This window comes from Schistocerca cancellata, chromosome 8 (assembly GCF_023864275.1).
Source record: "Schistocerca cancellata isolate TAMUIC-IGC-003103 chromosome 8, iqSchCanc2.1, whole genome shotgun sequence".
Classification (NCBI taxonomy): domain Eukaryota; kingdom Metazoa; phylum Arthropoda; class Insecta; order Orthoptera; family Acrididae; genus Schistocerca; species Schistocerca cancellata.
The window spans coordinates 364,320,070-364,346,251 of record NC_064633.1 but is presented as its reverse complement, the minus strand read 5'-3'; the positions used below and the strand labels follow the sequence as shown (position 1 = coordinate 364,346,251).

Sequence of the window (26,182 nt, the reverse complement as noted above, 5' to 3'; positions counted from 1 at the left end):
CTGTAAAGAATTCGCATTAGTAGTTTGCAGCTGTGACTTATTAAACTGATAGTTCGGTAATTTTCACATCTGTCAACACCTGCTTTCTTTGGGATTGGAGTTATTATATTCTTCTTAAAGTCTGAGGGAATTTTGCCTGTAGGGTTTTGTTAGGACTGGCTCTCCCAAGGCTGTCAGTAGTTCTAATGGAATGTTATCTACTCCTGGGGCCTTGTTTCGACTCAGGTCTTTCAGTGCTCTGTCAAACTCTTCACGCAGTATCATATCGTCGCTAGGCAATGAAAACCTCGTAACTCCATCTGTCAATGAAATCCACGTAACTGCATTACCAAATGTAGAAAATTATGCCCCACAGGCTGTTGAAACCTTCCATCTTCGAGTTGAACGGTGTTGCTATCTAGCGGCAATAATGAAAACCTCACATCTCCAGCGATATGTATTTTATGCTGTAAACCTCGCATCTCCGATAATCGCCATTGTTAGTGTGCAGGGCGAACACATACTCCGAGATTTAAACGTTTTTTGACGTGATAGTAACTTATTTGACTGACAGACCCAACACTGCTTTATTGCTACAGGTACGTGTTAGTATTTCTAGGTATTTCTGTATTGTATTTTAATATACAGAATTAATAATGACCTCGTTAAATACAATGTTGACTTACGAGTTTTTCATCGCGTGTAAAGCAGACTGCGCTCGGTACATAGGAGGTTCTAATTTTAGAACTGAACAGAATCCTAAACATTCTACAGTAACTACTTTGTTTTCAGCTATGGGTAAAAAGAGTAAATTCACTCTTCACCTTGTGAAACAAGCCGACAACGGATCATATCGTATAAAATCACCGGAAGAAGATTCTAGTCAGGTTCCTCCTTCTCCTGCACCAAAAGAAAGGGTAGACCTACAAAATGAAGGTAAACCGTAGTTTCTATTGTTGTAACTGGAAGTAAGATCCTTGTTTGGAAGTTGAGATGATTAAATTATTTAAATGTTATCGATGACGTTATGGTTTACACTACAGATAATGCGGAAAAAGAAGCCATACAGAGGCGAATTCCACTTCTGAATTTGAAAGTCTTTTCGAACACAGCAGCGAGGATGATATCTCCAGTGGCAGTAGTGATGCGTACGATCCAGATAAAAACAAAAATGACCATAGCAGTAACAAGAGCAAGGAAGACGACGATGACGAAGTTGATGTGGGAGTGAAGAGTACTAAGCAGCGCCGTAAAAGGAAAAGCAATCAATCACTTCAAAGTTTGCAGAAAGAAAAACGTATGAGGGGACAGGATTATTTAGGAATGCAAAAAGATGAGTTTGGCAAAAAGAGACCAACAATGAGCAGGAGCAGGAGGGAAATGAAACCACGATGTACTTGTAAACATTCTTCCTTAAATCGGAACAGGAATTGCAAGGATATTACAGAAGAGCAGAGACAGCGAATATTTAATCATTTCTGGCGGGATATGTCTTGGGGTGAAAGAAAAATTTTTGTTGGAAGCCATGTCTACTACGTTCCAGTTAAAAGACGCAGAAATAATTCAGAATCTAATAAATCTCACCGTTCTTAACACACTATATTACAATTTTGTAGTAGGACAGAGAAAAACTGTCTGCAAGACTATGTTCCTGAATACTTCTTGCTTAGGCGAATGGAGTGTCAGAACATGGGCATCTAGTGCACCAGGAAGAACGCTTGCAGAAGGGCCTCAAATGCAGGAGAGACCAACGAAAATTTCAGGTGGACGGCAGATTTTTTTGCAGAGTTGCCGAAACTGGAATCGCATTACTGCCGTCGTTCTTCCACAAAACTCTACTTGGAACCTAACTGGCAGAGTAAATCAGAACTACATAGGGAATATACACAATTTTGCAAGAAAAAGAGGACAAATCCCAGCTGCTTACAAACAGTTCTGCGAGGTATTCGATGAAAATAATCTTAACTTATTTTCGCCTAAAAAGAACCAGTGCGATCTTTGTTGTTCTCACCAGACAGGCAATCTCTCAGACAATGAATACTCTTTGCATATGGCCCGAAAAACTGAGGCAAGGGAAGCGAAAAATAGTGATAAATTAGGATCAGCTAGAGTGTTTACAATGGACCTTCAGGCACTTCTCCTTTCTCCCAGACTAAAAGTATCTGCACTGTACTATAAAAGCTAACTGAAGGTCCACAACTTTACCATCTATCATTTAAAAAGTAACGATGGTTATTGTTACCTTTGGCACGAGAGTGAAGGTGGACTAACAGCTTTGGAATTTGCCAGTATACTCGTGCATTGTATAGAAACGTACGTCCAAAATGATTCAGAAGCTATTTTCTATAGCAACGGATGCACATACCAGAATCGAAACTCAGTCATGAGTAATGCACTGGCTTATCTCGCCAATCAGAAAGGCATTACAATAGTGCAAAAATTTCTGGAGAAAGGTCACACTCAAATGGAGTGTGATTCTATGCATTCCACCATAGAAAGGAAGTTAAAAAACAGACACATTTATACTCCTGCTGGCTATGTAGAAGTTTGTGCTACCGCAAGACAAAGTCCTAGACCTTATGTTGTCAATTATTTGGACCACACGTTTTTCAAGTCCTATGATAAACTCTCGTTGTATTCGTCTATTCGGCCAGGATCCAAAATTGGGGATCCAACAGTGACTGATATCCGGTGTCTCACGTATGATCCCTCCAGAAAAATGGAATATAAATTGAAATTCAGCGATACACGGGAACCACTTCCAACAAGGATGTCAAACATACCCAGCTCATTTACAGTGCTCCCTCTCTACAGTTCACCACTAAAGATCAGCACAGAAAAGTTTACGCATTTGCAACAACTAAAGCTGGTCCTTCCTAAGGATGTGCATTCATTTTATGACACACTGCCTCACATTTGTAATGTGAGGACATGTCCATGTCTAAGAAAATGCAGCTGAAAATAAAATTGTTTACAGCCATCTATGACTGTCAGTGTAGCAGCAATAGTAACAATAATAAATGTTGATAAACTGCACAAATATTTACAGTAATAAAAGGTTAATTAATGCTAACAACATTGTTTCTATGTTTTTTAAACACTGCAATTTATTAACATCCAGATTCCAATATTTTGATCAAAGTGAAATTATTCATTTCACTTTATATCTGTAACAATGTATCGTTACAGACGTTTCATAATACACAAATAATGTTTTCATAATACACAAATAATGTAAAATTTAAGTAAGTTTTTTTTAAAACAAATTCATTTCAATTCTTAACCGTGCACTTGTTACATGCCTCTTATCTCCATCACTACCAAAAAAATAACTGTGAAAACCTCGTAACTCCAAAAACCAGCAGACAATTTGAAGTGCATAATAAAGTCTTATGTACCAATGACCAGATCCATATGGTGTAGAAGAAACCACTACATTTCACTAATCAGGTCCTCATGTGATTTCTATAATTAGTTTTTTGTTTCTCCTGTAAAATTTGACCAATTTGAGTTACAAGGTTTTCATTGCCTAGCGACGATATCTCCCATTTCATCTTATTCTACATCCTCTTCCATTGCCATAATATTGTCCTCAAGTACATCGCCCTTGTATAGACCCTCTATATACTCCTTCCACCTTTCTGCTTTCCCTTCTTTGCTTAGAACTGGGTTTCCATCAAAGGTCTTGATATTCATGCAAGTGGTTCTCCTTTCTCCAAAGGTCTCTTTAATTTTCCTGTAGGCAGTATCTATCTTACCCCTAGTGAGATAAGCCTCTACATCCTTCCATTTGTCCTCTAGCCATGCAAGCTTAGCCATTTTGAACTTCCTGTCGATATCATTACTGAGCCGTTTTTATTCCTTTTTGCCTGCTTCATTTTCTGCATTTTTATATTTTCTCCTTTCATCAATTAAATTCAATATTTCTTCTGTTACCCAAGGGTTTCTACTAGCCCTCGTCTTTTTACCTATTTGATCCTCTGCTGCCTTCACTATTTCATCCCTCAAACCTACCCATTCTTCCTCTACTGTATTTCTTTCCCCCATTCTTGTCAATCGTTCCCTAATGCTCTCCCTGAAGCTCTCTACAACCTCTGGTTGTTTCAGTTTACCAGGTCCCATCTCCTTAAATTCCCACCTTTTTGCAGTTTCTTCAGTTTTAATCTACAGTTCATAAACAATAGATTGTGGTCAGAGTCCACATCTGCCCCTAGAAATGTCTTACAATTTAAAACCTGGTTCCTAAATATCTGTCTTACCATTATATAATCTATCTGATACCTTTTAGTATCTCCAGGGTTCTTCCATGTATACAACCTTCTTTCATGATTCTTGAACCAACTGTTAGCTATGATTAAGTTATGCTCTTTCATTTCTCAGCCCCAATCCATATTCACCTACTATGTTTACTTCACTACCTTTTCCTACTCTCGAATTCCAGTCACCCATGACTATTAAATTTTCGTCTCCCTACACTACCTGAATAATTTCTTTTATCTTATCATACATTTCTTCAATTTCTTCGTCATCTGCAGAGCTAGTTGGCATATAAACTTGTACTACTGTAGTAGACGTGGGCTTCATGTCTATCTTAGCCACAATAATGCGTTCACTATGCTGTTTGTAGTAGCTTACCCGCACTCCTATTTTCTTATTCATTATTAAACCTACTCCTGCATTACCCCTATTTGATTTTGTATTTGTAACCCTGTATTCACCTGACCAAAAGTCTTGTTCCTCCTGCCACCGAACTTCACTAATTCCCACTATATCCAACTTTAACCTATCCATTTCCCTTTTTAAATTTTCTAACCTACCTGCCCGATTAAGGGATCTGACATTCTATGCTCCGATCCATAGAACGCCAGTTTTCTTTCTCCTGATAATGACGTCCTATTGAGTAGTCCTCGCCCGGAGATCCGAATGGGGTACTATTTTACCTCCGGAATATTTTACCCAAGAGGATGCCATCATCATTTAATCATACAGTAAAGCTGCATGACCTTGGGAAAAATTACGGCTGTAGTTTCCCCTTGCTTTCAGCCATTCGCAGTACCAGAACAGCAAGGCCATTTTGGTTATTGTTACAAGGCCAGATCAGTAATCATCCAGACTGTTGCCCCTGCAACTACTGAAAAGGCTGCTGCCCCTCTTCAGGAACCACACGTTTGTCTGGCCTCTCAACAGATACCCCTCCGTTGTGGTTGCACCTACGGTACGGCTATCTGTATCGTTGAGGCACGAAAGGCTCCCCACCAACGGCAAGGTCCATGGTTCATGGCAGTACTCTTAATTAAAGGGAAAAACTTCTTTTTGAAGCACATTAACTTTTAACTTAACACTCAAGCAACATTCACTCTAACTTCAACATTTCAAGTTTAATATTCACTGAAGTAAATCACAGTTTAAATCTATCTCCTTTTATTTTTATGTCACTATAAGCTGTGTATATAATTTACCTTACAGCTGCTTACCATTGTAAACTGTGCACTCCAAATATTCACAAAAACTAATATTTTTGTAAAAATGTAAGTATTGGTAATGTTACTGAGGCCTAATGATGTTCACTTTAGTAATTCAATCTCACATTCATTAATATGCATAAATTTTAATTTCATATTTGTTATATTGAAAAGATAGGGCAATTTAAAAAAATGTGAAAACAGGTTAATTACCTAGCACCTGATTCTCATAACGAAATCAAATGGGTGTCCACTAATGATTTGTGTAAGTTGGCAGAGCATTATGCATCCCATTTACATCATGTTACAACATTTTTTGGAAGGTTGCAAATAAGGTTTAGTCTTAAGATTTTGTTCACAATATGTGTTCTTAATTTCAATAATAAGAATTTTCTAGCATGAAATAATTATGTTATCAAATACAAGATAGGCCTTTCTTCTGTATTTTCTTAAATTTTTTTGGAATAAATAGAAAAAATGAAAAAACACTGCACTTTTTAACATACTGTTGCAAGTTCCACCTCCACACATGGAATAGTTTGTAAGTTTAAGGAAGGTGAATAAAATATAAGAGTAAGGATGCTTCCTGTTGGGGTGTAGCAGCTGTGCTCCTCCTATCCATCTGATCCAAAATCCAAAAGCAATTTTTGATGTTGTGATCCTTACAGTTATCTTTTCATCCTTACCTTTAGCTCTTCATCATGAACATTTCCAGTTCTAAAATTATGATACATGATACAAAAGACACTGGTTCATCACTGCCTTGTTCCAAAGAATTTCATAATCTTTACAGCAAATGTTAGCTGCTCTTTTCAAAATGAATCAATCACTTTCCACGTACTGCTTTCAACAGAAGATTCACTTTTACTGATAATCACGAACACTGGTCAGCTACACTCAAAACTCGGTATAAATGAGAATGCTATATGCTTTTGGGAAACCAGACATCTGTGTGGCCCACGTGCAAAATGGCAATCACATCATACACTCACCAAAATGGCAGTATCATCATACTGTCACTAAGATTCATCTACTGAACTACATCTCCCTGATGACCAATAATGGACAGTAGTTAAGTATCGACAAAAATATGAAAATTATCATAATGAAAAAAAAAAATCAGCCATAGTAAGGGCTTTGAGAGACATCAAGCCAAATATAAAAGCCATAGGAAATAAATAGATCATTCACATTCCAAATGCCTGCCAATCTAACCATTTTTATCCAAGGCATGATCGAAAAGTATGAAATATTTGCTTTCAAAGCCATTACAATGTGCAATCAAGCTCAAACACAGATGATCTGCAATGTTGTAACATTCATTTGGTGTGCTCAATCTGAAGCTAAACAGTTATGCCAGACTATCAACTGTGAATTTTTTTGTTTAATTTGTGTAGCATATAATGTGTGTAGAAGAGTTTGTAGAATTTAAAACAATGGGGCAAGAACATTATAACATAATTCCTACATTTGGAAAATGATAAATCCTGCATCAGTAACCATTGCAAAAAAATTGATGTTATTTATTCCTCATTTGTTACAAATCTACAATAACATGCTTCAAATATATTCACCTGTGTGTATACTCAGGGATAGTACCTGTAGCCATTTCCATTTCATAGTCATCAAGATAATGAATGTCACATCTTCTACAATGCATTGTATCTGTACAATTGTGTGTCATGATTGTTAATGTGCCCACAATACAGATTTTATTTTTGAAGCAATTCTGAGCAGCTTGAAATTGGATCCTCTTGGAAATTTGCCTTGGTGGTACTTCACACAAAGTGCAACCACTTTTAGTAGAGTTCAGAAGCCTCCATTTTCAACCATTTGAAAAGGATTACACTTCATGCACAAAATGGCTTTAGACAAGCATACACCTTTCAAGAGATGTGTTGTCCATCCCTGATGGTGTTGCTGATCATCAAACCAACCTCACCCACAGCTTAAAATCCAGTATGGCTCTTCAAAATTCTCAATCAACATTCTTAAACATCACCCTACCGACAACATTGCTGACGTCATTGCGATATCACGATTCAGCTACTTTTGTCTCCAGAGGGGAATATTTGTTAACTGAAGAAATGCTAGTCTTTTCCCCACATCGTAATTAAAATACAAGTCCTACAGTAACTTCAAAACAAAGGAACAAAATATACAATTGACACACCGTTATTGAATGTGCAGATAAACTTTGAAAAATTGAAATCACATATTCAACAATCTATTCTGAACATGTAACTTGTACAATTTGCAGTGTATTTGATAACACTATAATAACTGATCACAACAGTACATTGTTTCGAAAGAAAAGCTGATTACCTCTGACAAATGTAGCAATTATGTGATTCAAGGTTGTAGGCTTCCCTAGGGCTCTTGAGCTCATTTTTTCCCTAAAGACTGGCGCAAATGGGGAAGCACACTGTTGATTGAGTCCAGGGTATAACTAAAATTCAGTCTTCAACTATAAAACTATCAGTAGTAAAATACTGTAAATGTTAAAAGCATATAAACTGAAGCACGAAAGAAACTGGTATAGGCATGCGTATTCAAATACAGAGATATGTAAACAGGCAGAACTTGGTGCTGCGGTCGGCAACACTTATATAAGACAACAAGCATCTGGTGCAGTTGTTGTAATGGTTACTGTTACTACGATCACAGGTTATCAAGATTTAAGTTGGTTTGAACATGGCGTTATAGTCGGCGCATGAACGACGGGAGACAACATCTCCAAGGTAATGATCAAATGGGAATTTTCCTGTACTACCATTTCACGAGCGTACTGTGTGTATCAGGAACCTGGTAAAACATCAAATCTCAGACATCACTGCGGCCAGAAAAAGATCCTGCAAGAATAGGACCAACAATGACTGAAGATAATTGTTCAACATGACAGAATCGCAATCCTTCAGCAAATTGCTGCAGATTTGAATGCTGGGACATCAACAAGTACCAGCATGTGAATCATTCAATGAAACAACATCGATATGGGCTTTCAGAGCCGAAGGCCCACTGTATCCTCGATGACTGCACGACAAAAAGCTTTACGCCTTGCCTGGGCCCATTAACACCAGCTGGACTGTTGATGAATGGAAACATTTTGCCTGGTCACATGAGTTTCATTTTAAATTGCATCAAGCAAATGGATGTGTACGAGTATGGAGACAGCTCCAGGAATCCATGGACCCTTCATGTCAGCAGGGGACTGTTCAGGGTGGTGGAGGCTCTGTAATGGTGTAGAGTGTGTGCAGTTGGAGTGATATGGGACCCCTGATACATCTAGATATGACTCTGACAGCTGACACGTATGTAAGCATCCTGTCTGATCACCTGCATCCGTTCAGGACTATTGTGCACTCCGACGGACTTGGGCAATTCCAGCAGGACAATGCGGCACCCCACATGTCCAGAATTGCTACAGACTGGCTCCAGGAACAATCTTCTTAGTTTAAAACTTCCGATGGCCACCAAACTCCCATGCCTTACAATGTGCTGTACTATTGCGGATTTTTGAACAGTCCTGCAGGATTCATGTTGTCATTTCCCTCCAGCACTAATTCAGACATTAGTTGAGTCCATACCACATCATATTGTGACACTTCTGCATGCAGGCAGCTACACGACATTAGGCAGGTGTACCAGTTTCATCGGCTCTTCAGTGTATGTCTGTGTATTCTTCTATTTCCTTATTATTTCTCAGCCTTTAAGTTTCTCCATCACTACTTTTGGGGCCTAATATTTTCATAATAATCTTTCTTTCTTTTGCATTTCTTCAATATCCCTCTTTCTATTTAAAATTAAAGTTCCCACCCTATAAAGACATTCATAAAGACATTGATTACAGTGCTGTAACATGTAAGTTTACTGAATTAAGAAAGTGATTTTTTATTAGAAATATTTTATGTTAATCTGAATGCAGTTGCTATTTTTTGACAACAAACTTTGTTTACAACTTTTTCCAGACAGTTTTCTTGTTTGTTTTCCACCAAGTATTTAAACTGAGAAACCCTTTTTATTTTTCCAAATTTCGTGTTCAAAAACTTTGGTGCTTGTTTGTTGCATGTCATATATTCCATGTTTTTGAATCATGTTTGTATTCCTACTTTTTCTGCAACTTCATTCAGAATTTCAATTTGTTTTTGAGCTGTGGTAACATTCCTAGTTAAAATTGCCAGATCATCTGCAAAGGCGAGGCAATCTACTCTAATATTACTTCAACCTAACTTGATTGATTGATCTATGTTTTGATTTGACTTTAGCTCTTGCCATTCTATAATTACCTTTTCCAAAACACAATTAAACAATAATGGGAGAGTCTATCTCCCTGTATAACACCAGTCTTAATATGAAATGGTTCAAAAATTTCTCACATGAATTTAAATTTATTGCTAGTGTCGGTTAACGTTTCTTTAATCAGCATTAAAGCTTTATTATCTAGCCCTTGTTACTTTAAAATTTGGAAAAGAGATTCACAATCGACTGAGTTGTAGGCCTTTTTAAAATCCACAAATGTACATACAATATTGTTACGAGAAAACCTTTGGTGCCTAAGTATTAGTTTGAAACTAAGAATGTGTTCTGGATGGGATTTGTTTGGTCTAAACCCTGCATGGTATTCACCAATTTTAGGCTCTAACTGTTCTTGGGCTCAATCAAGTAAACACTGCAAGAGAATTTTGTATCTGACAGGCAGAAGAGAGATTCCTCTGTAATTAATAACACCGGTTCTACTTTTTTTTATGCAATGGATGAATTACGGCAGTTTTCCAGTCCTCAGGTATTTCTCAGTTTGCCAGATATGTCCTGTTAGTTAGTTGAGTGATCACTTTTATACTGTTAGGACCACCCGATTTTAATAGCTCTGCAATTACATTATCTTCTCCAGATGCCTTATTGTTTTAAAATCTCTTATTTTGTTCAGTTATTTCGATTTCATAAGGTTCTTTAAAGTTAGAGTTGGTATTATTAGCTTGCTGTGGTAGGAATTTATTTGCTGGTTCTGGATAGTTTGATAGTTTTTTTCAAAATAATTAGCAAGTACCTTACAATTTTCCTGGTTCTTAAGAGCCAAACTGCCATTTTCATTTTTGAAGCAAAGACTTTGAGGTTGGTAACTGGTTAGTTTTATTTTGAATGTTCTATAAAAGTTTCTTGTATTCTTCTTTTGGAAGTCTTTTTCGGTTTCTGAAAGTTGGGCATTTTCGTAGTTTCTGTTAGTCTGTCAGATTAATTTAGATGTTTCTTTTCTTATTGTTAGAAAGACGATGTATGTATTCTCAGTATTGTCCCTATTCCAATTTTTGAATGCCTCATGCCTAGACTTAACTGCTGTTTCACAACCTGTGTTCCACCAAGACCGTTTTTCTTTCTTTTGAAGCAGAATTAAATTTCATGCTGTTTTGATTAACTTTTCTTTTAGGAATTGTCAACTGTTGGAGTGTTTTTTGACAGGTTTGCTGGTTAGAATTGGGGTCATTTTAGCAGTGTCAAGTATTGGGATACCTTTTTTTGTTTTGAAGAGGTTGAGGTTTTACTTTTATTCACATTAAATAATGGTTAGAATCAATATCAGTGCCTTTCCTAACTTAGACATTTAAAATTTCTTTGTTGTTAGGGTCTGAAATTGCTACATGATTGATTTGAAATTCCACAATGAATGTACTGGGTGCCAGCCAAGTTTTTTTCTTTAGAATGGGTCTTTTTAAAATGTGCTGACATGATTTTAAGGTTAAAATTTTTGCACATTTCAACAGCTCGTTAGCCATTTTGGTTTGTCCATTTATGCACAGGAAATCCACCCTCCATTTTCTTATATTTTCTCTTTACCTAATTGAGCATTAAAATCACCCGTTAAAATGTCAACATGTCTGAGGGAATTTTTGAGATGATGCTTCCTAACGTTTCACATGTTTCATTAACTTCTTCAGGTTTTTTATGGTTATCCTCATTGACTGGGACATGGACATTAATTAAAGTGTATGCTTTATTTCTGCATTTAAGAGAAATTGCCATTAGTCCATTATTGATGGGCTTTACCTCTGTTAATTAATTTAAAATATTTTTGAAGACTGCAAAAGCAACTCCCAGATGTAGTGTATTATTAAGTATTCTTTTATCAGTTTTACTTTTAAGAAGACAATAACTGCCAAAATCCATGGTGTTATTGTCCGTCATTCATGTTTCTTGATGTGCCAAAATTTGAATCTTCTGTTCTTTTAAGGTATCTCCCAATTTATGAAGTTTACTTGGTTGCAAAGTTTTGTATGTTAAGTGTTGCAAAAAATGTATTTGTTTTGGTTTTAAGTTGGCCAAAGGACTTCAACTGCTTGTGTTGAATCACACTGCATTTTAACTTTTATTGTTAGCTAACCTAAAATTAATTCTTGGTGTTCATGTCAAATGATACTTGATACTGGTCCTGAATCATGTTATGCAAACATCTTTTTAAAATGTGCTGACATGATTTTAAGGTTAAAATTTTTGCACATTTCAACAGCTCGTTAGCCATTTTGGTTTGTCCATTTATGCACAGGAAATCCACCCTCCATTTTCTTATATTTTTTCTTTACCTAATTGAGCATTAAAATCACCCGTTAAAATGTCAACATGTCTGAGGGAATTTTTGAGATGATGCTTCCTAACGTTTCACATGTTTCATTAACTTCTTCAGGTTTTTTATGGTTATCCTCATTGACTGGCACATGGGCATTAATTAAAGTGTATGCTTTATTTCTGCATTTAAGAGAAATTGCCATTAGTCCATTATTGATGGGCTTTACCTCTGTTAATTAATTTAAAATATTTTTGAAGACTGCAAAAGCAACTCCCAGATGTAGTGTATTATTAAGTATTCTTTTATCAGTTTTACTTTTAAGAAGACAATAACTGCCAAAATCCATGGTGTTATTGTCCGTCATTCATGTTTCTTGATGTGCCAAAATTTGAATCTTCTGTTCTTTTAAGGTATCTCCCAATTTATGAAGTTTACTTGGTTGCAAAGTTTTGTATGTTAAGTGTTGCAAAAAATGTATTTGTTTTGGTTTTAAGTTGGCCAAAGGACTTCAACTGCTTGTGTTGAATCACACTGCATTTTAACTTTTATTGTTAGCTAACCTAAAATTAATTCTTGGTGTTCATGTCAAATGATACTTGATACTGGTCCTGAATCATGTTATGCAAACATCTTTTTAAAATGTGCTGACATGATTTTAAGGTTAAAATTTTTGCACATTTCAACAGCTCGTTAGCCATTTTGGTTTGTCCATTTATGCACAGGAAATCCACCCTCCATTTTCTTATATTTTTTCTTTACCTAATTGAGCATTAAAATCACCCGTTAAAATGTCAACATGTCTGAGGGAATTTTTGAGATGATGCTTCCTAACGTTTCACATGTTTCATTAACTTCTTCAGGTTTTTTATGGTTATCCTCATTGACTGGCACATGGGCATTAATTAAAGTGTATGCTTTATTTCTGCATTTAAGAGAAATTGCCATTAGTCCATTATTGATGGGCTTTACCTCTGTTAATTAATTTAAAATATTTTTGAAGACTGCAAAAGCAACTCCCAGATGTAGTGTATTATTAAGTATTCTTTTATCAGTTTTACTTTTAAGAAGACAATAACTGCCAAAATCCATGGTGTTATTGTCCGTCATTCATGTTTCTTGATGTGCCAAAATTTGAATCTTCTGTTCTTTTAAGGTATCTCCCAATTTATGAAGTTTACTTGGTTGCAAAGTTTTGTATGTTAAGTGTTGCAAAAAATGTATTTGTTTTGGTTTTAAGTTGGCCAAAGGACTTCAACTGCTTGTGTTGAATCACACTGCATTTTAACTTTTATTGTTAGCTAACCTAAAATTAATTCTTGGTGTTCATGTCAAATGATACTTGATACTGGTCCTGAATCATGTTATGCAAACATTACGTAATCTGGTAATGATTGTTGGCTTGTGGTAAAAAGCAACAGAACCTGCAGAAACTTTGGTGGCAGTTTTTCTTTCATTCATAACTGCTAACTATCTGAATGACAATTACTACAACCATCAGCCAATCAATAATAGACAACATTTGCACAATGCTGAGCTCTGTACCAGTCACTGGACATAATAAGCATTTTTCCTTGAAAGAAAAAGTAAATAGTTCACAAGCAATTAATAATCTTCAAAGTTTTTTCAGATATACAGAATAATTAGTAAAAAAATTATTATAGTATTCTGAGGTATTTTAAAAACTTCAACTCAGTGTTCTAATCTGGGTTCACTTGTGGATGGAGCCTGGCCCCTATATGTATGGTTGGCTCCTCAATTCAAATAATTGTAACCTTCGGATGTCAATAGATGTACACAACACAAGAACTGTAGTGTAGCTAAGTTTCATAACAGCCACAAATATCTTGGCCTAAGAATTTCCAACTGACTTCCGAAAAATGCCCATCTATTCCCCACAGTGCATTTAAAATTGTTTTAGCAGAGTGGTTTAAGGAAAAAAAGCCAGCATACTACTCAGTAAAAAAGCATGAGGAATGTTTTAGCGACAAAACACTCACTAATTACAGTCACACTAAGTTTTAACACTAGAAAACACTAACAAATACAAATAATATGTATAAAATGATTTGCTAACAGGTTCCCACACACATGATTTTGACGTTATATGTAACACAGCTATTGATGTAAATATCATGAAATTTTATGAGCTACTCCTTTTAGCTTTATATCTAAATATTTACACTGATAAAAGTAAAATGTTCAAAGGCGAATCCAATGAAATGTTTTAAAGCAGGTACTCTCTTCTGTACAGATCAGAATTGGACAGGTAGTGAGATGATGTGGCAGCACAATACCAGTAATAAGTACACTCCTGGAAATTGAAATAAGAACACCGTGAATTCATTGTCCCAGGAAGGGGAAACTTTATTGACACATTCCTGGGGTCAGATACATCACATGATCACACTGACAGAACCACAGGCACATAGACACAGGCAACAGAGCATGCACAATGTCGGCACTAGTACAGTGTATATCCACCTTTCGCAGCAATGTAGGCTGCTATTCTCTCATGGAGACGATCGTAGAGATGCTGGATGTAGTCCTGTGGAACGGCTTGCCATGCCATTTCCACCTGGCGCCTCAGCTGGACCAGCGTTCGTGCTGGACGTGCAGACCGCGTGAGACGACGCTTCATCCAGTCCCAAACATGCTCAATGGGGGACAGATCCGGAGATCTTGCTGGCCAGGGTAGTTGACTTACACCTTCTAGAGCACGTTGGGTGGCACGGGATACATGCGGACGTGCATTGTCCTGTTGGAACAGCAAGTTCCCTTGCCGGTCTAGGAATGGTAGAACGATGGGTTCGATGACGGTTTGGATGTACCGTGCACTATTCAGTGTCCCCTCGACGATCACCAGTGGTGTACGGCCAGTGTAGGAGATCGCTCCCCACACCATGATGCCGGGTGTTGGCCCTGTGTGCCTCGGTCGTATGCAGTCCTGATAGTGGCGCTCACCTGCACGGCGCCAAACACGCATACGACCATCATTGGCACCAAGGCAGAAGCGACTCTCATCGCTGAAGACGACACGTCTCCATTCGTCCCTCCATTCACGCCTGTCGCGACACCACTGGAGGCGGGCTGCACGATGTTGGGGCGTGAGCGGAAGATGGCCTAACGGTGTGCGGGACCGTAGCCCAGCTTCATGGAGACGGTTGCGAATGGTCCTCGCCGATACCCCAGGAGCAACAGTGTCCCTAATTTGCTGGGAAGTGGCGGTGCGGTCCCCTACGGCACTGCGTAGGATCCTACGGTCTTGGCGTGCATCCGTGCGTCGCTGCGGTCCGGTCCCAGGTCGACGGGCACGTGCACTTTCCGCCGACCACTGGCGACAACATCGATGTACTGTGGAGACCTCATGCCCCCGTGTTGAGCAATTCGGCGGTACGTCCACCCGGCCTCCCGCATGCCCACTATACGCCCTCGCTCAAAGTCGGTCAACTGCACATACGGTTCACGTCCACACTGTCGCGGCATGCTACCAGTGTTAAAGACTGCGATGGAGCTCCGTATGCCACGGCAAACTGGCTGACACTGACGGCGGCGGTGGACAAATGCTGCGCAGCTAGCGCCATTCGACGGCCAACACCGTGGTTCCTGGTGTGTCCGCTGTGCAGTGCGTGTGATCATTGCTTGTACAGCCCTCTCGCAGTGTCCGGAGCAAGTATGGTGGGTCTCACACATCGGTGTCAATGTGTTCTTTTTTCCATTTCCAGGAGTGTATATACCCATGTTGATGTATCATTACAGGAACATAAATTGGGTGAAACATACATGTTTAAATGTCTCTCAGAACCAGCAATAAATGGTGCTGAGTTTGCATCAATTGTTGTATGAACCAAAGGGAGGTATTTTCTTGCAGCGTAAAGTAGCAGATGGATAAGTATGCTGAATGCAATAGAAACGATAGAGAAAGTGACACAGCATGCAGTGGAAACATCACACTGACATGCCATCAAAAGTTCATAAATTCCCCAACTGCAGAGAAACTGATATTCATGATAGTCTTTAACCTATAGGACCCTTTATTATAAGCTTGATGACAAAGGCAGAAAGTCTCACCTACTGCCTGGTACTCCGAAACACTCCACACTTATTTCTGTCACACTATCAAAAACAAGAAATGGATGTATGATGGCCAAATATATGACTGAGACAGAGAAGTAGTAATGTATCAACAATCCACAGACAAGACTTATGAACACAATAAAAAATTTCATTGGCAAGTAGTATGAGTGCTTGAAATAATGTAAACAATATGAAGAGAAAAAAATCCATTACTTAGAAGCAAAAAGCTACTCATTTCTGGTTGAATGACTCATACTGTGATAATTTACTTAAGTTTATATTGTTTGTGTAGCATTAGATCTCTATTAAATAATAATAAATTAGAAATAACAATTTTACTAACCTCACAACCTTCTTAAGAAGTGGAATAGATATATGGGGTAAGCCACATACCAGCTGCTCCAGGTGTGAAGCAGTTATTAATGAAAGCAGAGGTACAGGTATAATACCTGCCATTCCTTCACGCACAGCTGCTACCTAAAATTAGTATGAACTTCCATGGAACAATTTCATTCACAGTACTATTTAACTAAATTTAACTAAATAAGTATAATTATTTAGGAATAAGACACCACATATCATTGATGTCCAGACAGTGCATGATGCATTTCCAGCCCTGGAAGCTCTTCTTCAGGTGCTTTTTATCAGTTTGGCATACAAGACTAGACCAGTTCTTATAATGATTACATGTAACTGTGTTACATCTACATGTACACAGATACTTTACAATCCACCGATGGTGCATGGTGGAGGGTACAAGTATTTCACATCACCTTACATTGTTTCTGCTCAGAACTATAAAAAGTATTATTCCCTATGAAGTACATGTCATGAACAAAAATATTTAGCTAAAATAAGTAGTGTTAAAAAGATCACAAATGCCACTAAACATAATTTTTCTGACAAATATAAATATAAACAGGATTGGTTATTCAATTTAAGTATTGCAAAGCATACAAACATGTTGAATTTGCTGTGGAATATTGAGAAATGTTTTTCATAATGACTGCTGTTTATGCAACTTGCATGTGGTTCAACTTTATAGAAAAATATTCTGGCACTTTTGAGAGGTCCAGTGCTATGAGGACTGTGGACAAAGGTGCAGAAAATCCAATGATGTTAATTCTACTGGATAATGCATGTCAACACCATGCCTTTTTATTAGGTTGTAATGCTGAAAGGCAAAATCTAACAGCTTAGTCTAGATCCTGTGGCTAGTGTATTTCACCTCTGTTGTCTTATGGAATTATTTTCTGGGCAGTGAACATAAAGTAAACAAAGTGTTTGTTCAACAGAGGTAAGTAGTAACACTATTATTTTTGTTGCTCATAGTAAAAAACCGAAACATTTCAGATAGGTTTTATAATGGTAACATAGAGATATAAGAACCAGGTTTTAAATTGTAAGACATTTCCAGGGGCAGATGTGAACTCTGACCACAATTTATTTGCTATGAACTGTAGATTTAAAGTGAAGAATCTGCAAAAAGATAGTAATTAAAGGAGATGGGACCTGGACAAACTGAAAGAACCAGAGGTTGTAGAGTTTCAGAGAGAGCATTAGGGAATGACTGACAAGAACAGGTGAAAGAAATACAGTAGAAGAAGAATGGGTAACTTTGAGAGATGAAATAGTGAAGGCAGCAGAGGATCAAGAAGATAAAAAGGAGAGGGCTAGTAGAAATCCTCGGGTAACAGAAGAGATAATGAATTTAATTGATGAAAGGAGAAAATATAAAAATGCAGTAAATGAAGCAGGCAAAAAGGAATGCAAACGTCTCAAAAAATGAGTTGACAGGAAGTGCAAAATGGCTAAGCAGGGACGGCTAGAGGACAAATGCAAGGATGTAGAGGCATATATCACTAGGGGGAAGATAGATACTGCCTACAGGAAAATTAAAGAGACTTTTGGAGATAAGAGAACCACTTGTATGAATATCAAGAGCTCGGATGGAAAACCAGTCCCAAGCAAAGAAGGGAATGCAGAAAGATGGAAGGAATATATAGAGGGTCTATACAAGGGCGATGTACTTGAGGACAATATTAAGGAAATGGAAGCAGACACAGATGAATATGAGAGGGGAGATATGATACTGTGTGAAGAATTTGTCAGAGCATTGAAAGACCTAGTCAAAACAAGGCCCCAGGAGTAGACGACATTCCATTAGAACTGCTGTAGCCTCAGGTGAGCCAGCCATGACAAAACCCTCTCATGATGTATGAGACTGGTGAAATACCCTCAGACTTCAAGAAGAATATAATAATTCCAATCCCAAAGAAAGCAGGTGTTGACAGGTGTGAAAATTACCAAACTACCAGTTTAATAAGTCATGACAGCAAAATACCAACACAAATTCTTTAAAGACAAACGGAAAAACAGGCAGGAGACGACCTCAGGGAAGATCAGTTTGGTTCCACAGAAATGTTGGAACAAGCAAGGCAATACTGACCTATGACTTATCTTAGAAGATAGGTTAAGGAAAGGCAAACCTACATTCCTAGCATTTGTAGACTTAGAAAAAGCTTTTGACAATGTTGACTGGAATACTCTCTTCCAAATTCTGAAGGTGGTAGGTCTAAAATACAGGTAGCAAAAGGCTATTTACAATTTGTATAGAAACCAGATGACAGTTATAAAGAGTCGAGGAGCATGAAAGAGAAGCAGTGGTTGAGAAGGGAGTGAGACAGGGTTGTAGCCTATTCAATCTGTACACTGAGCTAGTGGTAAATGAAACAAAAGAAAAATTTGGAGTAGGAATTAAAATCCATGGAGAAGAAAGAAAAACTTTGAATTTGCCGATAAAATTGTAATTCTGTCAGATACAGCAAAGGACTTGGAAGAACAGTTCAAAAGAATGGACTGTGTCTTGAAAGGAGGATATAAGATGAACATCAAGAAGAGTAAAATAAGGATGATGGAGTGTAATCAAATTAAATCAGGTGATGCTGAGGGAATTATATTAGGAAATGAGACATTTAAGTGGTAAATGTGTTTTGCTATTTGGGAAGCAAAATAACTGATGACTGTTGAAGTGTGGTGGATATAAAATGTAGACTGCTTATGGCAAGGAAAGCATTTCTGAAGAAGAGAAATTTGTTTACATCGAGTATAGATTTAAGTGTCAAGAAGTCCTTTCTGAAAGTATGTATGGAAGTGAAACAAGGATAATAAATAGTTTAGACAAGGAGAGAATAGAAGCTTTCGAAATGTGGTGCTATAGAAGAACGCTGAAGATTAGATGGGTAGATCATGTGACTAATAGGTACTGAATAGAATTCAGGAGAAGAGGAATTTGTGGCACAACATGACTAGAAGAAGGGGTTGGTTGGTAGGATGCATTCTGAGGCATCAAGCGATAACCAATTTAGTACTGCAGGGAAGTGTGGAGGGTAAAAATCATACTTGGAGACCAAGAGATGAATACACTAAGCAGATTCGAAAGGAGGTAGGTTGCAGTAATTACTTGGAGATGAAGAAGCTTGTGTAGGATAGAGTAGCACAGAGGACTGCATCCAACCAGTCTTGCACTGAAGACCACAGCAACAATAAAAAAAATCAGTTTCAGCTGAGCTGTAGTACACATACTCACAACACAAGACACTAAAATAATTTTCATGTAAGCTTTGTCTCCTTCTTCAGGGTTCAGAATAGAGTTAAGCTCTCTGGTGGTAAGATAATCAACAAGCTCCCATATAACATAAAGAAAAAGAATTGGAAATCCCTATCAATTTAAAAGAAAATTGAATACCTACCTCATTAGCCACTATTTCTGCAATTCATCTGAATATCTAAACTCAAGGACTGAAAGGCTCTGTTAGCAACATGATGTTGTTGTTGTTGTGGTCTTCAGTCCTGAGACTGGTTTGATGCAGCTCTCCATGCTACTCTATCCTGTGCAAGCTTCTTCATCTCCCAGTAACTACTGCAACCTACATCCTTCTGAATCTGCTTAGTGTATTCATCTCTTGGTCTCTCCCTACGATTTTTACCCTCCACGCTGCCCTCCAATACTAAATTGGTGATCCCTTGATGCCTCAGAACATGTCCTACCAACCGATCCCTTCTTCTGGTCAAGTTGTGCCACAAACTTCTCTTCTCCCCAATCCTATTCAATACTTCCTCATGATAACAATGTTTATTATGAAGCTGCACTACAAGTAATATTTAGTATTTACAGATGTAACAAATATTTTCTTTGCTGTATTTGTCTTTTGTTAATATGTGCAATGACTCTTTCCATGGCCATAAATACTGTCGTTCTTGATGGGATCTATAGAACATTATGAAGGAACGACTGAATGATTACATTACTGGCACTTTTAAGCCTAGTGTATGACTCAGTAAGATCCACAAGATGTCACTTCTTTAACAAGCATTGTTGCTGAAGAAGATCAGTAATAGTGGTTCAGGCAACAATTCTGACCACATACTAAGTCACACAGCTGAGTATAAAATCAGGACAAAGACAAAGAGAGGTACATTATGAGGTTAGATAGAAACTGAGTGACACAATGGAATCCACACAATGAGGCATAAAGAAGCAATTAATCAATGAAAAACATAACACTAAAAATTTAAAATTACAGCAATCTTATTTACCTGAAGGTCCATTTCATGTAGTCTGAACTGGACAGCCTGTTCCACATACTGCAAACGATTGTGGAATGTGAGCGGAATGCTTCTGCCACCTGGTACAATGGGCATAACTTTTCCTGTACAACTAGTGCCTTCAAAACACTCCAGTGGTATTACCTGCAGGGTAAAGAATACAAAATATTAACAATTATAAACAAAAAATATTGCTAAAATTAAGAGCAATGAAGAAAAACTGGAAGAGACAGGGTACAAGATCTTCCTCCTAAATCAATTCAGCACAAATGATTTATTTCAATGATGATTAGAGTGTAAATTAAAAATGGTGCCAAAAGATGATGTTGAAAGGGAACATGAGAATATTATACAAACAATTAGGAAAATTGCTCTAGAGGTGCTGGGGACAGAGTAAAGGTGTAGACAAATAGGATCCTCCATGGCTGTCAGATGACCTTAAGAAGTTGGTTTGGGAAATGAAAAAAATGTACCTCAAGACAAAATTACAAGACAATAAATCAGAAATTACGAAACAGAATTAAATCAGAAAAGAACAAGATGTGGGAACAGAAATGCATCCAAACTGAGAGTTTAATAGGTGGGTCACAAACAGAAGTATGGAGAACAATCGCTGGTATGAAGAAAACTCCAAGAAACAAAGCAGTAAACAATTTAATTCCTTTATGCTAATGGAAAAAGCATTATACTGATTTTCTAACTGAAGACAGACCAAGATAGGACAGAACAAAAAGTTTGGAATATGAACATCACGACAGAGGACGTACACAGTGCATTAGCTAAAATGAAGAATGGCCAATCACCTGGTCCTGGAAATATTCCTGTGGAGTTACTGAAAGCTTGAGGACACCATTTAACAAAAAGAATACCAACTTATGAGCAACTGCTGTCAACAGATTGAAGTTCCATCAGTGTGGAAAAGATCGTAATAGTCTCCATTTTCAAGAAGAGAATTAGAAAAGACACTGATTGCTGCAGAGACGTAAGTGGGAACTGCATGATGAGCTGCTTATTTGGCAAAATTGTGTGTGAGAAAATAAGATAGAATGTTGGACACCATATTGGAGGAGACCAGAGTGGGTTCAGACAGAACAGATCCTGTACAGATAACCTTTTTATTTTACAACAGCTAATTGAGAAATTCATAGCAGTAGGGAAGGAGCTACACATCGCATGTGTAGATTTAGTTAAAGCCTATGACACAGTTCCTAGAGCAAAACTCTGGGAAACTTTGAAAGATTTTATATGGATGATTAAATTTTACAGAGTATTATTGAAAGGTACAGAGATAATAAGGTACAAATTAAAAGAGAGTCAAAATTAGCAGAACCTATTAACGTCACAAACGGACACTCTGAAGGTAGAAGAAAAGTTGCAGAGGAATGGAAATTATTATTAACGATGTACAGCTGTTTTCGTTAAGTTTTGCTGATGGTCAAGCTGTTCTAGCACAAGACGAATTTGACCTTGAGTTCATTATACGCTGTTTATATCGAGAGTATGATAAACGGGGATTGCAAGTGAGTCTGACAAAAACCAAATATCTGGTAGTGAATAGTGACACTAAATTTGAAGTTCACGCCAATGATGGAGCAGTTATGAAACAGGTAGAAAATTTAACTATCTTGGGGCATATACAGGGTGTTACAAAAAGATACAGCCAGACTTTCAGGAAACATTCCTCACACACAAAGAAAGAAAATATGTTATGTGGACATGTGTCCAGAAATGCTTACTTTCCATGTTAGAGCTCATTTTATTACTTCTCTTCAAATCGCATTAATCATGGAATGGAAACACACAGCAACAGAATGTACCAGCGTGACTTCAAACACTTTGTTACAGGAAATGTTCAAAATGTCCTCCGTTAGCAAGGATACATGCATCCACCCTCCGTTGCATGGAATCCCTGATGCGCTGATGCAGCCCTGGAGAATGGCGTTTTGTATCACAGCCGTCCACAATACGAGCACGAAGAGTCTCTACATTTGGTACCAGGGTTGGGTAGAAAAGAGCTTTCAAATGCCCCCATAAATGAAAGTCAAGAGGGTTGAGGTCAGGAGAGCGTGGAGGCCATGGAATTGGTCCACCTCTACCAATCTATCGGTCACTGAATCTGTTGTTGAGAAGCGTATGTACACTTCGACTGAAACGTGCAGGAGCTCCATCGTGCATGAACTAAATGTTGTGTCGTACTTGTAAAGGCACATGTTCTAGCAGCACAGGTAGAGTATCCCGTATGAAATCATGATAACGTGCTTCATTGAGCGTAGGTGGAAGAAACTAAAATGAGCTCTAACATGGAAATTAAGCATTTGCGGACACATGTCCACATAACATCTTTTCTTTATTTGTGTGTGAGGAATGTTTCCTGAAAGTTTGGCCGTACCTTTTAGTAAGACCCTGTATTGACTAAAATGGACTGTGTACTACAGAAATAAAATTCAGAACACAACAAAGCAGAAAAGTAATTGGGAGTATAAATTATTTTTGGTGGGACAAGAATATCTCTAATAACAATAAGAAAGAGAGTGGGCAGGCTAATGGTTGAATCTGTTCTATGGTACGGGTCAGAATAATAGCTGTGAAAATGGACTATTTGTGAAGGAGTGCCACAATATCAAGAATTGAAAAGAAGACCAATGATGAAGTGAGGACTCAAACGAAGGCAGGTGAAACACCAATAGACAGAATTGAAAGAAAACTTCTTAAGTAGTATGGACATCTGTTGAAAATGCCAGATCATCAATGGCCAAAGAAAATTTTTGACGGGAAACCACCTGGCCAATGTAAATGCAGGAGACCACAATGTTCTTGGAATGACCACATCAACAGAATAATGGAGAATCGCAGAATAACCAAGGAGGAGGCACTGAATAGAGAGGCTCGGCAGAAGATAACAGGAATACAACAAAATGTTGTTATTACTGATTTCTGTCTTAATTAATCCTGTAATAATAATAATAATAATAATAATACATAAAAGCTGTGTTCACACTCAATCTATCAACTAGCCAGTGATCCAGGACAGTTCTCATCACTTTGCATAACAACAACAGAGAAAGGATGGACTGTTACTGTTGTGACTCGTCGATCATTCAAAGTGCCGCTGCGCAATTACGCGCGTTGTCTACATGCGGCACTGTCTGCCAGCCACGCAGCAGCCGTGCCACCTAAGCGGCCAGCCAGCCAGTGGCCGCTAGACTTGGACTCAGTGTTCATTCGAATACTACCTTGTTCACATGTCTTGCTTTGTCAACTTGCTCAGTAACTTATATGTGTTGTGTCGTTCTGAAATATATGTGTTCAACTTGACGTTATAACAATCGGCGACGAGGTAGTGGATTTTTCCTTTTCATCGTTGACCCACAGGTTTCCATGGCTACTGTCGAGCAACTATTGCAAGGTCTCATTGAACAGCAAACGTTTCTAACATCGGTGATTCGCGATTTCATCGTGGCATCAAATGCGGGGCGTTTCTCGTCGTTGTCTATACCTCCTTTTCCTCCTTACGACAAGACGGCGGAAGACTGGTCTGATTGCAAAAAACGTCTTCGACAGCACTTCTTGGCATTTCATGTCGTGGACGAACAAACATGTAAGTCTCTGTTCCTTTCATGGAGTTCACCTCAAATGTATCGGTTGTTGTCGCAATTGGCTCCTTTGAAAGATCCTGCGTCTTTGTCCTTTGCTGAAATGTGCTCACTTCTGTCTGTCTATTTTCAAAAGTAAACACATGTGGTAGGCTCTTGTGTTGCCTTTTATTGTTGTCAAAAACAACCACATCAATCCTATCGCGCTTGGGCTGCTGAACTTCATGGCCTCAATTGAAAGTGTCAATTTGTTACTGACGTTCACAAAGAATCCTATGCCGATTCCATGGTACAGGATGCTATTATCCGGTCGGCGCCCGACAAAGAAGTTCGGCAAAGTGCCCTTCAGTTGGCAAATCTGACTCTAGATGAAGTCCTATCCATCGCGCAGTCTTTTGAAATTTCTCGCGCCACTGGGGCGCAAATAGAGGCGTGGGGTGACACTGGGGAAATAAAACCACTGTGCGCTGTTGACGACGCGTGCGATGCGTCCCCGGCGGCCGACGTGGCCGCAGTACGCTCCCATGCACAGCCTCGGCCTAACCGTAAACAACCCTCTAAGAAACTGCAGCAAAACCCATGGCAAGTTCCTTCATGTCCGCGGTGTTTTACGAAACATTCACGGGAGGACTGTTCCCAATGTTGGGCCGTGTGTCACAATTGCAAAAAGAAGGGTCATTTGTCTGCCGTTTGCAAATCCGACCGCATACATGATGTTCATGACCGTGACGCTGATTCTGCTTCTGTGTTGTCTGTCAATTGCACTTCTTCCCTTTCAGGGAAGTTATTCCTCACTGTCCAAATCCTTGGTCGGGATGTTTGCATGCAGGTGGATACTGGTTCTGCTGCCACTATAATTAATTCTCAGACATACCTTCTGTCACTTGCAATTACGGACGTACAATAAACAGAAGATTTCTCTCTTGGGACATTTTAATGCTGAGGTATCTTACAAATCCGTCGTTCGCACTGTTCCCATATTTGTGGTCGACCAGAGCAATGCAGAAAATCTTTTTGGTTTCGATGCCTTTCTCATTTTTGGGTTCTCCATAGATGACTCTATCAATATCATCTCTGATGCTATTCCTTATGCTCAATTGGATTCCTTGTCAATGACATTTTTGTCCCTTTTTTCTACTGGGTTAGGCCGTGCAAACGACTTTGAAGCTCATATCACGCTCAAACCCACTGCTGGGCCTAAGTTTTTTCGGGCTCGGCCGATTCCTGTGGCCCTTCATGATCGGGTAAAACGGGAGCTGGATTGTCTCACTACTTCAGGGGTCTTGCTTCCTGTCACTTCCAGTAAGTGGTCCTCTCCTGTCGTTGTTGCTAAGCACAATGGTGATATTCGTCTCTGTAGCGATTTTAAAGCCACTGTAAATCCACAATGCCTCATTGACGCTTATCCTATGCCCTGACCTGAAGAATTGTTCACTAAACTTGCGGGTGGCCAGTATTTTTTCTAAAATTGACCTGTCAGAAGCTTATCATCAACTTCCTCTCGACGCTGCTACCTGGCAGTTTCTGGTCCTTAACATGCCCTTCGGCCTCTATCAATCCCAACAATTGCCATTCGAGGTTGCCAGTACCCCTGCTCTCTTTCAACAGTTCTTGGAACAATTATTGCTCCCTGTCCCTGGGTGTATAAATTACATGGACGACATTGTTGTCACTGTCTCCACCACTGAAGAACATCTTCAGAACCTCCGCACACTTTTTCATGTCTTACAAACTGCCGGTCTTAAGTGTAATCTTCCGAAATCACAATTTTTTTCAGGCATCTATCACGTACTTGGGGTTTCAACTCTCTCGGGATGGTATTCGCCCTCTTCAGCAAACTGTCGCTGCGATCGATTCCCTTCCTCGCCCTACATCTGTTACGGAACTGCAGGCCTTCTTGGGGAAAA

General features: G+C 38.6%; 1 protein-coding gene across 1 annotated transcript in view; it reads right to left on the bottom strand.

Annotated features, from left to right (window-relative positions):
* LOC126095271 (probable E3 ubiquitin-protein ligase HERC1) overlaps positions 1-26,182 on the bottom strand; it is an 814,023-nt gene that overhangs the window by 21,271 nt on the left and 766,570 nt on the right. Inside the window, exons 69-70 of the mRNA XM_049910030.1 lie at positions 20,674-20,826; positions 16,418-16,551 (exon numbers count right to left, since the gene is read on the bottom strand). Of these exons, the coding sequence (XP_049765987.1) occupies positions 16,418-16,551; positions 20,674-20,826 (287 nt within the window). The remainder of the gene's footprint in view (positions 1-16,417; positions 16,552-20,673; positions 20,827-26,182) is intronic.